This window comes from Juglans regia, unplaced genomic scaffold, assembly GCF_001411555.2.
Source record: "Juglans regia cultivar Chandler unplaced genomic scaffold, Walnut 2.0 Scaffold_46, whole genome shotgun sequence".
In the NCBI taxonomy this organism is placed as follows: Eukaryota; Viridiplantae; Streptophyta; class Magnoliopsida; order Fagales; family Juglandaceae; genus Juglans; species Juglans regia.
The window spans coordinates 5,353-20,124 of NW_023359434.1; the positions used below are offsets into that span (position 1 = coordinate 5,353).

Below are 14,772 nucleotides of genomic sequence, written 5' to 3' on the forward strand. Positions count from 1 at the left end.
TAAATTTTTTTATAAATATTAAAAAAATGAGAAATTAGCAGAATAAAGATGGAGGGCTGACCCGTTCAAAAGAGGATTTGGCTAATAGCATTTTTCATTATACATCCGTACTTTGGAAAAAGAGCCCAGCAGGATAATAAGACTATTTTCTCACACATAACCGCGTGGAAGTTTCCAACCATTCCCAATCATCCTACTTCTTTTTCTCATTGGGCATGTGTTGTCTCTTTCCGCCGAGGATTCATTCTGCACCAGCTGTATCTATATATATGGTACATGGCAATGACAGAGAAAGGGTAACAAAATCAAATTCAAAACTAGAAGAGCTGAAGAATGGAGGTAACCCAACCAGGTTTTCGCTTTTACCCAACTGAAGAAGAGCTAGTTTCCTTCTACCTGCACAAAAAGCTTGAAGGGACGAGACCAGATTTGCACCGGGTTATCCCTGTTGTTCCGGTTTATGACATAGAACCTTGGAACCTTCCAAGTACTGATCTCTTCCCCCAAATCCTCAACATTGTTTTGCATTTTCTTATTTTGGGTTTTGGTTGATCTTTTTGGATTTTTAACTCAATTGGGTGAGCTAAAAATGGAGTTTTTCTTTGGTATGTGTTGCAGAGCTTGCAGGAGAGCTGTGTCAAGGAGATACAGAGCAATGGTTTTTCTTTACGCCAAGACAGGAAAGAGAAGCCAAGGGAGGAAGACCCTGCAGAACAACAGTTTCTGGGTACTGGAAGGCAACCGGCTCTCCTGGCTACGTTTATTCATCGGATAACCGGGTGATTGGAGTGAAGAAAACAATGGTTTTCTATAAGGGAAAGGCTCCAACCGGAAGGAAAACCAAATGGAAGATGAATGAGTACAGGGCCATTGAAATAGAAACAGGCCAATCTAACACAGTAGTTCCCAAGGTGAATGTCCAACACAGTTCTTTTTTTATCCCACTAATGAAAACTGTTCCCTGCATTTTTCTTACTGAATTTCTCTATATATTGTCTTATTCCACCACTGTTTTCATGTAGTTGAGGCATGAATTCAGTTTGTGCCGAATGTATGTGATCTCGGGAAGCTTCCGGGCATTTGATCGGCGCCCAGAAGTGTCGACACGAATGACACAGAATGTTGTTGATGGGGCTGCAAGTACACCGCCTCAGAATGCCACAGTAGTTGAGAAAACAAGTTCATCTGATACTTCCTTTTCTGGAGGAGACCATGCTGATCTCCAAGAAGTTGCAGGAAGTATCTGCTGGGACATAACTGATACTCTAGAACCTCTCTGGGAATGGGAACCGTTAAATTGGCTGTGAGTCAATCCATGTGCAGAGACCTGCAGCAGCCCTGTTGAGCAACACTGACACTGTCCTAAACTTGAGGACACAAACACTAGAATAGCTTACTTTAGATGCCATAGATTCTTCCCTTAATTCATTCATAAAGGGTGCGGAAGAGTGAGTTAGGAAATGGAGATGTTAGTCTCAGTAATTGAAATTATTTTTACTGGAAAACTGAAGCTAGGAATAAGATGCAAGGTGAGAAAGGGAAGTTTGGGTGCAGCAGAGCAAAGTTGTTGGGTGAATTCAGCTCTAATCAGTTTCAAGATTGTTTGTCGACATCCTTCAACTGTATTGGCATCACCTTTTCTCTCTCCAGCAGTTGCTCAAACATGTCATATTCAAAATCAACTAAAAGCTATATAATAGCAAAAGTAGAAGGGAAAAGGTAACAGAAAAAAAACACTTGTCAAATACATATTGACAAGGCATATGATACTTTCAAATGTAATTGTCTGATCTGATGACACAAATGATGTAAATCTCTCTTCTTAAATCATAAAACATCAAAGGTATTGTGCTTCAACAGAGTAACATGAATTCAAACTTCTTTCTCCTCCAGCCATGGATCCCAAGATTGGCAGCAAAAATGAAATTTCCAGGAACTAGGCTAACACTAACAGTCACATATATGCTGTTCTTGCTTTCAACTTCTTGAATTCACCAAATCTCTTGTCTGCTTCTGGGAAGATTGTCACCATCTTCAGTTGGCCAATTAAAACTAACAACTGGGCCGATGAGATAGCAAGCAATGCGTGAAGATAATAGACTTTGGGACAAGATTCAAAAAGGCATCAAGAATGAAACATATGACTCTGCAGCCTTCCATAATTATTACAGTTGCCAGCCAAAGAGAGAACATGCTGGTGATCACAAAGCCCACGCCCCTCTCCCAACAAAAATAGAAAAAGAAAAGAAACGAAAACACCAGAGGAGACCTTGGTTGGGTACGGCCAAAGAAAAGAGAAAGATAGATACTTTTCTTCTAATTTAAATTGTCAAAGGTACGGCCAAAAACCTAAACAAAAATCTCTAGGTAGAAGCCAAGCAACTTGGTTGGGTGACTGGGTCAGCACTCAGCAGTATAGTACGTACGCTGGGTATTCACATTTTTTTTCCAAAAACTCTATATGCAAACGGGGTGGTGCAGTCGCCATGCAAACGGCTGACGTGGAAAATTGAAAACGGCGTCGTTTTCAATTTTCCACGTTTTCGCCGTTTGCATTTTCGTTTTCCCCCCATTCCCCATTTCTCCCTCCTTCCCGCTTTCGAGTCTGAGATCCCCAATCCTCCTTCCCGCTTTCGAGTCTGAGATCCCCAATCCCCCTTTCCATCTCCGTTTCTCACCGCAGCAATCGAAGACCCTTCCATCTCCGTTTCTCACCGCAGCAATCGAAGACCCTTCCATCTCCGTTTCTCCCCCCACCAATCGAAGACCACCGGTGCCCTTCCTCTCTGTTTCTCACCCCACCAGTCGAAGCCCACCGGCGCACAAAAACTCTAGCCCATCGTCTCTGTGTCGCGGCGAGGCGAAGATCCAGCTCCAGAATCCCACCCTCGCCCTTCCACTCTAGCCCATTCCTCTGTGTCGCGACGCGGAAGCCCATCCCCTTCATCCCGAAACCCTAACCCAAACCCAGCCCATCTCCTTCATCCCGAAACACTAACCCTAACCAGCCAATATCCCTCATCTCGAAACCCTAGCCCTAACCCAGCCAACCCGAACCCTAACCCTAACCCTAACCAGCCCCTTTCCCTCATCCCGAAACCCTAGCCGTGACCCAGCTCATTAAGGAAGAAGGAAGAGAGTCGCCCCTGTCCGGTCCAGGTTGAAGGCAGGTTCAAATTTGTTCTGGCCTTTTGATATATTCTCATTGTAATTGTAAACAAAAACTCCCAAGGTAGCTAAAACAGGTATGTTTTTTGTGTGTGTGTGTGTGTGTGTGTGTGATGTTAAGAAACGCCAATTTGAAGTTGGAAACAATAGTGTTCTGTTCAAAGTAGAGAACCATATTTTCTAACTGCAAAACATCTCTAGCACCAATCATACTATTGGTTTTGAGCACTAAGCTGTGGCAATAATGTGTTTCCAGTTTAACAAGACTTTGAGTAGCACACTGTAAATCACTGGTTGCATTCTCGTGGAACACCATTCTTAACATGTGATACTTTTTATGTGAGAATATGATCTACCAAAGGTTCCCTTTGAAGTGGAATTCACATTTGAAGAAGTTGAGAAACAAATCTGTTCATCAGACTACATTGGAAAGTATGCCTAACCGAATTTGCTTCAAGAAGATGTCATGGCCTCATATTAAAAAAAAAAAAGTTTCCATGGAATGTTTGCTTGCCGATACATAGCTGCAATTGTACTTACAAGTTAGATTTCAAATATATGGATGACTTTTACCTAGTTGATGGGAATTTGATTTATAAAGTTTTGAGCAAAATACTGCATGTATTATGAATTGTTTAGTTTTAGATGTTTATCAACTAGAAATTGAATATGTTCATGGGTTGTTCAGCACTCTGCATCTGCACAATTAGATTCTTCTGCAGGTGCAGAGTGGTTTGAGAAACTTTTTTCAGTTTTGGTTGTAGGAAAAGACTAGAGGCATGATTGCTGGTTGCTATGATACTAGACCCTCAAACCACTCTTAAGGCATTCCAATTTTATTTTATTTGGTATGCTTTTATAATCAGTGCATGAGGGGAATCTCTGTCCTTTTGCCTCTTGTTTTAGTGTTGGAAAAGACTCTGTTTGACTTGTTGCCACTGCTTTTAGAAACAAGAATCCATTGAATGGTTAAGAACTCCATAAAAGTCATGTGACAGAATGGAGGGAATTTTATTTCAAATAAGAAGGGTCGTGCTTTTTTTTTCAGTGCTTCCCTGTATGTGTGTCTTTTTTATATGTGTGGCTTTCTGTAATTAGTTATTTAGGTTCATGTTAGAATGTCGTCGTCATCACTGTCTTCTTCATCCGTTGGCAAACGTACTGCGGCAAAGCCCTTGTGCTTCTGTGACGTTGAAGCTAATTTGAGATACTCAAATACTAAGGCAAATCCTGGACGACCCTTCTTAGGGTGTTCAAAGTACAACACGAAGGTAGTTACAGGACTTACTTTTTGATATAAGTACAATGAATTGATTAATATTACGTATCTAACATTTGAATTGATTTTCTGTGCAAATATTAGGGATTACCACACTGTAATTATTTCAAGTGGGTAGATAGTGAGCAAGACATAAAGCTAGAAGAAAGAAAAAAATTTAGTGTCAAGGAAAACCGAGGAAGAGCTCCAAAAGAGACTCAGCGATATCGAAAATAAAGTAACTGAGCTCCTTAAGATAGTGGATGACATCAAGAAGATAGAGTTGGTGCTATATAGTATATCGGAGGAGATCCGGAGTCGGTGCTTCTTGAGAGAGAAGCTGCCCTAAGGCGTTCACGCATGTTATCCCGTCTGTACTTTGGTGTTTTTGTAATTATTTTTTGCTATTTATACCTTTGGTAGTGGTTTATGTTACATTTAAATATTCGGAAGTTGTAGGTTAAGTGTTATTAGTTATTTAGTGTTATATATTACTTATTTAGTGCTGTAAATCTTTAGTTTAAATCTTTAGTTTAAGTGTTATTAGTTGTTAACTGTTATTAGTTATCTACAAAACTGATTTATTAGTTAAGTATTATTTAAGGTGTTATAAGTTATTTAATTTGTATAATTAGATTTGTATAATTAATATAAGGTGTTATAAGTTATTTAATTTTTTTGAAGTTAAATTATTCTCAAATTTAGTTGTTTTTTTTTATATTATTTAAAGAACTGTAATTATTTCCCGCTTCTCTTGTCTTGGAGATCCATGCTCATGACAGTGAGTTTGCATAGACAGTGAGTTTGCATAGATAGATCAAGCTCCATGGCAAGGACATTCAAAAGTGAAGAATGATAGCAATTTCATTCACGTCATTTGAGAAAAAGTGAAGAATACCTAAAACAATCCTTACACTTCATTAGCAATGTACGTGAATGACCATTTGCCAATTGAAAATGCCTCCTGCACTGGTTGGCCAACTACTAAATAAATACAACCAACGCAAATCTGCAGCAACTAAAGAAAGTTCTCCAATTGACCATTTGGCAATTAGGGACTTGCTCAAATCTTGGAACTCTACTAATATTAATATAAGTAACAATAAAAATCTGCACACCCATTCAAAAATAATGTGAAATAGTATCACTTTTGAAGCTATGTGAATATAACAAGATTACACAAAATTTAATCACCAACCTTCATACTTACAAGATAAAAATCTGCACACCCATCCAAAAATAATGTGAAATAGTATCACTTTTGAAGCTAGGTGAATATAACAAGATTACACAAAATTTAATCACCAACCTTCATACTTACAAGATAAAAATCAAAATACTTAGTCAATACATTTATACCTTCCTTCTTACAAAATACTTACAAAAACTCATCAAATAACACCAACCTACATTTCTTCTTACAAAATAAATACAAGTCGATGCCACCATAAGACACACGTGGGAAACCTTGATTATTCTTATTCCCGCAATCCTCATTCCCAAGAGCAACATGACTCAACTCAAAAGTTCTGGATGTCCCATTGCAGCTCGCATAGAACCCCATCTAGAATTAGGATCACATCTAGCAAACTCAATCCTTTTCCAAGGCATTTCTGCAATCAAGCCATTTATCATCATAAAATAAAATTATTGACTTCTTTTTAGCACCAAAAACTAAGGCTGCGTTGTACAGAACATGAATTGATCAACTTAATGTAACTTGGAGTAATTAATGCTAACACTCCACCAAAATCAAATTACATAAAATGCCTACGTGGAGAAACTCAAAGTAACCAAGTCCATCGCTTGAGTTCACTCATGGATTCTCTACACCATCAAAAGCACTCCTACTGGAAAATATACTATATAGTCTTGGATCAAGAAGAGAAAATCTTGATAAAAAAGCATGACTACTGAGCCTACACCAAGCAACAATCCAGATGGTATCACAACAATTCTTTTTAAAATTCTTTTTTAAAAATCCTACGGCACCAAGTTATTACACTCAGAAGCCTCTATGAAGTTATTAAAATTCTTTTTAATAACTACTACACTACACCAAGCAACAATCAAGAGCAATTGATTTTTGATATGGCTCATAAATTACATTGTAATACCTTGTGTATCTTATAAAGCTTGCAGAGTCACTAATGGTCAACTTCTTGCGCTGGTTGTGATCCATCACAATCCAGGGAGGTCCGGTCGTGCGCCATTGAACCCAAAAAAATCTGTTACGATCAATATGAAAATATGAATGTCATTTAAATATTACAATTAAATTGTGTAGAGTTTAGAAACATTACACTTTCTTGGCTACCCATCACTGTTTCTCTGTGTTCGATTCCACTACTGTGAACTACTGAGCTGTCTATAACAGTCTGTTTATAAATAACAAAATACTTAGTAAATTGTAAAGGAATGAAAAGTTACCATTTCAACTTACGAAAATAATTGTTTGGCTTATAAATAGAGGTATTTTTGATACCTGCACTTCTCCAGGGTAGGTGATATCCACTTCTGATTGCCCAAATAAATTCCTACGCGTGCCAATGGCTAGTGTATCTCCAACATTGGAACTCACATCTCCCTAACAATAACGTAACAATTAAAGAAACTTTTTCTAAGTTTACATTATAAAAGTACAAGACATTCACACGTTAAAGGAATCAAATAAATATTTTTAATTCTCCCAATGTTAAAACATTCACCTGTTTGGCTTTCCCTCTGGCTTGGGCTTTCTTCTGTTTGGCTTTCACCTTTCGTATGTCTGTCTCCATCCTGGATGCTCTTCTCAGAGATGGGGGTCTTCCTTTCCCTTTGACAACAAGTGGACTCTTGACTTGTTGTGAACCAGCAACTGCAGTTGTGTCCAGTGTCATGTAACCAGCATTCGAGTCTGTTATGGGCAAAGAACTAATTAAATATGACATCATTAAACAACAAAAAATTAAGTAATTTTCTTTCTTCATTCATAAGTAGGAATTAAGTACTTATAAAGAAGTAAACAAGATAAATAGACTTTAAACCTGTTTGGGTCAAAGATCTGTTGCGTGTTTGCTCGCGATAACATTCAGTCATCTCATGTATCCTCTTCTTTGCATCATCGAATTGCTCTTTAGAATCCGCCGCATATGTAATCATCCCATAACACATATTCAACAAAATGGAATATCTATTACCATTAGGCCTCTGATCCCCTGCGTCATAGCTACTGCGGATTAACGTGTATCGCCTCTTAATGTCCTTTTTCCATCGGTCTAAAATGTACCGATTTGGCAATGATTTTATACCGTTACATTTGAATACAGCCAAAATATGCCTACACAGTATCCCCCTCATCTGAAACAACCCACATGAACACTTAGCATTGCAGTCTTATTCATTAAAGTCCACTGAATATGTAACCATTTTACTGAACTCCTCAATACGAATTTCGTCTTCTACCAAATAACTCTTCATTACACCATCTGATGTACGTAGACATGGATCCAAATCAAGCACACCTATTACTTGCTGCTGCACTTCTCTAAATTTAGCGTTAGTATACAACTCTTGGAATTTCTTTTCAATTGGAGATCTCGATACACAGGGAATGACCTGGCTAAGTGATTGGAATTCTGCATGATTTTCATTCTCAATTTTCTTCTTCAGCGCACTGTCAAACTGGTCGACAAACTCCTTCAAGTTTGTTTTTGAATGCACATAACCATCAAAAAAAGCATTCATACTCTCGCTGCGTTGGGTTGTACTCATTCCAGCCCAAAAGTGCTCTTTCAGGAAAACCGGTACCCAATGCTCACGTTCTACATATAAACTTTTCAACCATGGATTCTCATGTAAGTCATATGTGTTAAGAAACTCGGCCCAACATTTCTCAAACTCCTCAATAGTTTGTGTGTCGTACACACATTTCATTAGTTGAATTTTCAGCCCACTTCTGTATGCAGCATATGACCCAAGCTTCTCAGGTACTTTCTTCAGTATATGCCATAGGCATAATCTATGTCGAGTTTCTGGAAAGACAGTAGCAATTGCATTTTTCATTGCTCTGTCTTGATCAGTAATAATAGCCTTTGGAGCTATACCGTCCATACACTGCAACCAGGTTTGAAATAACCATGTAAAAGTCTCAGTGTCCTCACTGGAAATTAACCCAGCTCCCAAAAGAATCGACTGCCCGTGATGGTTTACACCAACAAATGGTGCAAATGGCATCCCATACCTATTCGTCAGGTATGTGGTGTCGAATGTAACTACGTCACCAAAATACTGGTAGGCTGCCCGACTACGTGGATCTGCCCAAAAAACATTTTTTAACCTTCCTTCATCGTCTAAATCCATCAATGAAAAAAATCCATTACTCTTGTACTGCATCCTCATAAAATAATCTTGAAGTGCTCCAGCACCACCTGCGCCAAGTCGTAGATGTCGTGCTTTGTCGATGTAATTGCGACAATCCTTTTCTAAAAATGGCAAGTTCTCAAAGCCACCTGCGCCAACGACAAGAGAGCCGTAACTCTTATTCAGTCGGATCCCAGCTAAATCGTTTGTGTCTAGGACTCTTTTAACAGAGTCACTCACTTCTCTGTTACATCGAAAGAAGCGGGATTTCATTGGGCTCAGACCGTGATTATGTGTATTATGGACTGTTGTCAACCGCATCTTTCCCTCAACTCTTAAGGCATTAATCCTTGCCTTACAGTCCGTTTTTCCCGTCGGACGTGGGTTGGCGAGATTAGAACTCTTATTTCGGGCCTTCCCTCCCCGTGCACAACCAAGGGTGACATATCTGACACTCTGATCCTCTGACCTCTCACTCCTTTGTGTCATCACCCCAAACCCACATTTTTTACCATAATGCTTATAATAGCTGAACAACTCTTCAAATGAATTGAACTCCATCCCCGACTTTGGTTCCTCAACGATATCATCACCATCCGACGATGGCACTACCTAAGGTGTACCAGTAGTGCCATCGTCAGTTGGTGTACCAGTAGTGCCATCGTCAGTTTCCCGTTCATCTGGTCTAGCAGAAGTACATGGCGCTTCAGTTTGCAGACAATCGGGTCTATCTTCTTCAGTACCAACAGTACCAACTTCTGCGCTCGTTCCAGAGCTTGTACCGATAAATGGCCTCGGAGGTCCCATCCCAAATTGAAATGGGTAACCAACGTTTAGCTTAAAACAAAAAAACTAAAACATTTAATTTGTTTAAGAAATTATTATCTTATAACTAAAAAACAATAAAGGAGTTGAAAAATCACCTGCATGTTGCTTGGATTATTGGTCCTATCTGGATATGGCAAGAAAGCTGGTGGCCATGCAGGCACTGGTCCAAAATAACCGTGCATGTAATTTTGATAGTTTAGTATACCAGTTTGAGGGATGTCCTAACAAAATAATAATAATATTAATAATTATAATGTTAAACATAAAGTAACAATTAATTTTCTTAATTATGAAACAACATACTGAATTTGACGGATTTGAGTTAGATGGTGTTAGCGGAAATTGGTGTTCTTCTCCTTTTCCCATGCCCTGTACAAGTTGTTCAATATCCAAGATCAGTCTTTGATAAGTTATCAAGAAAATTACTTCAATCAACCAGAAGACTAATATTGTACATACTGCTTTCAACAAAAAAAAATGATAAAAATATTAGCATGAAATATTTTTATCATCAATATTAGCATCAACCAAAAGACTAAGTTGTTCAATATTAGCATCAAATACTGTTTATACATGATGGAGATGATTGATGCCTTTCTTCTCAACTAAATTTTGAGAAGTTGTAAAATCAATTTTAAAATTTAACGTACCACATTATAATTTTTTTAATAACAATTACATTGACCATTGGAATTCTGCAACACAAATTATATGTATGGATGATGGAGTTGCACACGTGGGAATCAATGGAGGGACAAATTTGACTCGTATAACACGAACATCCAAAATCTCGTCTCATAATCCATTAAGGAAACATTAAATTCAAAGATATCATTTGACTCCCAAAGGTAGTCACAGCCACTCATTGACTTTTCTCTCCAAATTGGGATCAGTGATTAGTTATTCTATTTCCATCTCCTTAATTAATAATCTTAAGCTCCTCCAAAAATAAATCTGGGCCTCCTTTTTCCGGCATTTATTATCAGTGTATTTCATCTCCAGCTCATATTATGATAGAGTTGGTTTTGTTTCTTTTGCATGATGCTTTAATTTAGATTTTTCTATAGAAAATATAATCCCCAAGTAAAATGCAGAAAACAATTTCATACACAAAATTATTGATGTTTCCTGTTGTATATTTAACGACAACTAAACCATAATATTTAAACCACAATATTAATATTTAACCACTAAATTAATTGTTCAGCTAACAAATTTTCACATAAACAACTCTATGCAATGCAAAAATTTTGAATTTAACAATATCAAATCTAAATCATAACAGGTTGTGTAAGGAAAAAATTAACTAAATTACAACAGAAAAAAATCACCTAAATCATAACGTGCTGTGAACAAAAAAACTAATTTATGGAAGAAAAAAATCACCTAAATCATAACGTGCTGTGAACAAAAAAACTAATCTATGGAAGAAAAAAATCACCTAAATCACAGAAGAAAAAAAATAAGCAAACTAAATCCTTGCTTCATGTCAGTGACCACAACATTTAATCAAATAAATGGCAGAATTCCAGATCAAAGTAGAGATGAAGTTGACCCACAGTGCGACGGAATGGGGACGAAGATGACCGTCAAACCGACCCACGTCGCTGACCCGAAACGCTCGCCCACAGCTGACCCGAGATGATGGCCCACGAACCTGACCCGCCAAAGCCCACGAACCTGACCCGTCGAAGCCCACGAAACTGACCCGCTGAAGCCCATGAAACGGACCCAAACGAAGCCCACGAACCTGACCCAGCCCAACGCAGACCGGCCGTGACCCAGCCCAACGCACCCACCGACGATCTCTGGGTTTCAATCTGCAGACCAAACTCGCTCCAGCATACACGAAGAATCAATGGCTTCTGTTTCTCCAAATCGCCCGGCGCATACACGAAGAACCACGAGCGGGAAACGAAATGAACTGACCCAGCTCCGCTTTTCATTTTCGTTTCATTTCGTTTTTTTTTTTTTTTAAATTTTTTTAAAGGCTGACGTGGCATGACGCCACGTCAGACGACTGCACAGCCGACTACGCGAGGCGACTGTATATAGAACTATTGATGTATATTTCATATGCTCTCCCTCTCTCTATAAGTGGTTTTAAGCTACATTTGGCATCATCATTCAGATATATATATATATATATATAGGTTTTTAATCGACATTCAGTTTTGATTCTTTTGAAGATCAATGTACTTAGGCTTGAGGCAGATTGATCCTGTTAAGTGAGACACAGGCTTAAGTCAAGGTGCCCGGCCCGCCCCCGTACCAAACAACTCTTACTGAACCCCAAAAGGGATAGCACGGCCTTGTGCATGGTAGCACTAGATGTTGCTGATCATGAGTAACGTTAATGACATGAGTTAACGATTGCAGATCGATATGGTTAACGACATAAAAAATATATATAATGTCTCTTTGGGTGAAGTACATGACAAGAGTACGTAATCATTTGGAAACAAATTATGATCGTTTTCCAAATTAGAGACGATACTAGGGATCATATATGGGAACTATTTTACAAAATAGAATCGGCTTTGCCAAATTTGAATTTTTAATCATATAAAAAACTAGAAATTAAGAAAAAAAAATCTCAATCTGTATTTTTTAATAAAATAATACTATGATCATGATTTTGGCTGATTGTAAAATAGTTCATGTACGTGTCCGTATTATTATTCTTAATCCCAATGCCTACGATGACGAATATTAATGCTTATTTTTGTGGCTCGCGTGGCAACACACGACTGGAGGGGACATAATTAAATGTGAATATATAATCGCTCAAGAAATGTGAATATGTAGTGATAACAATTTGTTTAATAATATTTATAGAAAAATTCTACTAATCATTTTTACACCACACACATACTTTTATTTATTTTTCCTTAACAAGTATATATTGTATGAATGATGAGTAAAAGAACTCAATTAGTTAAACAAAAATTAAAAAAAATTAAAATAGATGTGGTGTGCAATATAGGCTGCTGGATAGCATATATAACTCTTTATAATTATAAGATACCAACATTTTTGGGGTTGTTTCAATAAATACAGTTTTGAATAATGCTAGATATAGTCGTAGAGTGTGTAATTACTGTGCAATCTTTTTTTAAAAAAAAGTAGATCAAGATCATTATTAAAAAATTAATCTTTTTACGTAAATCTCATATTTACTTAATTTTAAAAATAAAATTATGTAACATTTGCATACTCCAATACTTTAAGGTACGTTTGGATAATAAGTTGAAATAAAATAAATTGAGATAAAAGTTAAAAATTGAAAATAGAATAAAATATTATTATAATATTATTTTTTAATATTATTATTATTTTAAAATTAAAAAAATAAATTATTTATTATATTTTACATAAAAATTTAAAAAAATTGAAAATCTCATTTCTCTTTATTATAAAATGGACCAATTCAAAGAACGCAATTTTGGCCCCCTTGGATGACCCGTTGTGTGAACTTTAAGTACTACAAATTAAAGGCGACAAGGTCATGACTGACTGACTGACCTAGATTCGCTAGCTCTTCCCGCCCCTTTGGTCATGTACGCTCCGTATACCATGATGCATTGCCCTAGCTAGCTACCAACCAATAGCCGACGAGAATTTCAGTACTTGGGGGTCCATGGACCATGACTAGTATAACTCTAACCGAGGGCAACCGAACCCAAGATATATATATATAGATCAGGAATAGACCCGAAAAGAGCGGGGGGACAAACACGTGTCTCTTTGCTTACAAAAGCATGTGGACCATAACGTTGAGGTTTAAGACACAAGTGGATCAGCATGTGGGGGCATCCAGAAAATTGAAGCACGCACTTCTACCCTGTTTAAACAAAAAATCTTCACAACCTCTTAACACTCCATATTTCACATTATTTTTAATTTTTATTATTTTTTTCTTTTATTAAATATTTATTATATGAATAATGAATAAAAAATTTGAAATAATTTAAAAACAATAAACTCAAAAAAAATATTAAAAAAAATATTAAAAATTTAAAAAAATATGAAGTATAGAGTGTGGTGGAGGTTGTGTAGCAATGTTCCTGTTTAAATTACCTAACGACCACTGTATATATCATGTGTTTCCTATGTACGTACGTACGTACGTTTTTAAAACCTGTTTCAATTCTACTGTTTTGATCTCTTCATTAATATTAGTACTTTTGCTTTGTAAATTACTAGCTAAGTGATCATCATGTGGTCCTAATTATAAGGTTACAGCTAGGCAGATTTTTCATATGTTGTTAAAAGTTCTTGATCAGTACTCATGTTATAATTAATTAAACAATAATTAATCTAAGAGTTGTTGCAAACATGCATTAAATATATAGCTCGTTTATGAGTTTTTGGAACAAAGCATTTGTACATATCTTAAAACATAGAATCCTACGTGGATAACAAAAAACAAATTAACGAGGTAAAGAGGAGGGGGAATTAGGATGATGAGATTTGGAACTTAGCGCGCGAGCATAGATCGCTTCAAGAAAAATAGAATTATGTAATTAATTTATTATAATTAAAAGATTATTCGTAATTAATTTTAATTATAAATAATTATTTCGTTAAAATTAATTAATCGTAAATAAATAATTTTGTTATAGTGAGAAAATATTGTGACCATATTTGTAAGATCGAAGCAGGAGATTTATAAGCTGAAGTTCAAATGAGCTTGGAGATTGTAATTGGGACTTGACTTAATTAGGACCATGCGAAGTTAAGAAAGCTTAAAAAATTAATTTCCTCTCGCTGGATCTGATATATATGCAAGAAAGAGAGAGAACGTGGAGTGTTGAATTAAAGATCAGACAAAGGAGAGAGAGAGAGAGAGAGAGAGAGAGAGATGTGGGGACCCATCCACCGCCCATGAGCACGCAGTCTTACCGAAACCAAACCCATCTCTGATCTATTTTGTCAATCTAACCCTAACCCAACACTATCCCCTAGAACAAGATCAGAACCCCAAACTTATCCTTTTCCCGATCTTCATCTCTCCCAAAACTCTCAACAAGACCACCAGGTGAAACTAAAGCCACACGCACAAAAGCTCCCCTAAAAGATGGTAAGTTCCGCTGAGAATTCGGTGGATGACACCAATAATCCACTCGTTCTCTCCTTTCCGTTGAAGCGCTAGCAATACTTATAGTTCATTAAAC

The 14,772-nt window shown here is 37.1% G+C and overlaps 2 protein-coding genes across 2 annotated transcripts; one reads left to right on the top strand and one right to left on the bottom strand.

Moving 5' to 3' along the window:
- Positions 1–282: 282 nt before the first annotated feature.
- LOC118345789 (NAC domain-containing protein 90-like) lies at positions 283–1,734 on the top strand. The gene is made up of 3 exons (XM_035687031.1): positions 283–487; positions 619–911; positions 1,023–1,734. Exons 1-3 carry the CDS (start codon positions 334–336, stop codon positions 1,305–1,307), a joined length of 732 nt encoding a protein of 243 aa, XP_035542924.1. The 5' UTR covers positions 283–333; the 3' UTR covers positions 1,308–1,734.
- A 4,207-nt stretch (positions 1,735–5,941) lies between these two features.
- Positions 5,942–9,328, bottom strand: LOC118345790 (protein FAR-RED IMPAIRED RESPONSE 1-like). The gene is made up of 7 exons (XM_035687032.1): positions 8,684–9,328; positions 7,832–8,521; positions 7,453–7,765; positions 7,135–7,322; positions 6,912–7,013; positions 6,744–6,804; positions 5,942–6,039 (listed from the first exon to the last, which is right to left on the bottom strand). The coding sequence occupies exons 1-7, from the start codon at positions 9,326–9,328 to the stop codon at positions 5,942–5,944; spliced, it is 2,097 nt and encodes a 698-aa protein (XP_035542925.1).
- Between the last annotated feature and the right edge of the window lie 5,444 nt (positions 9,329–14,772).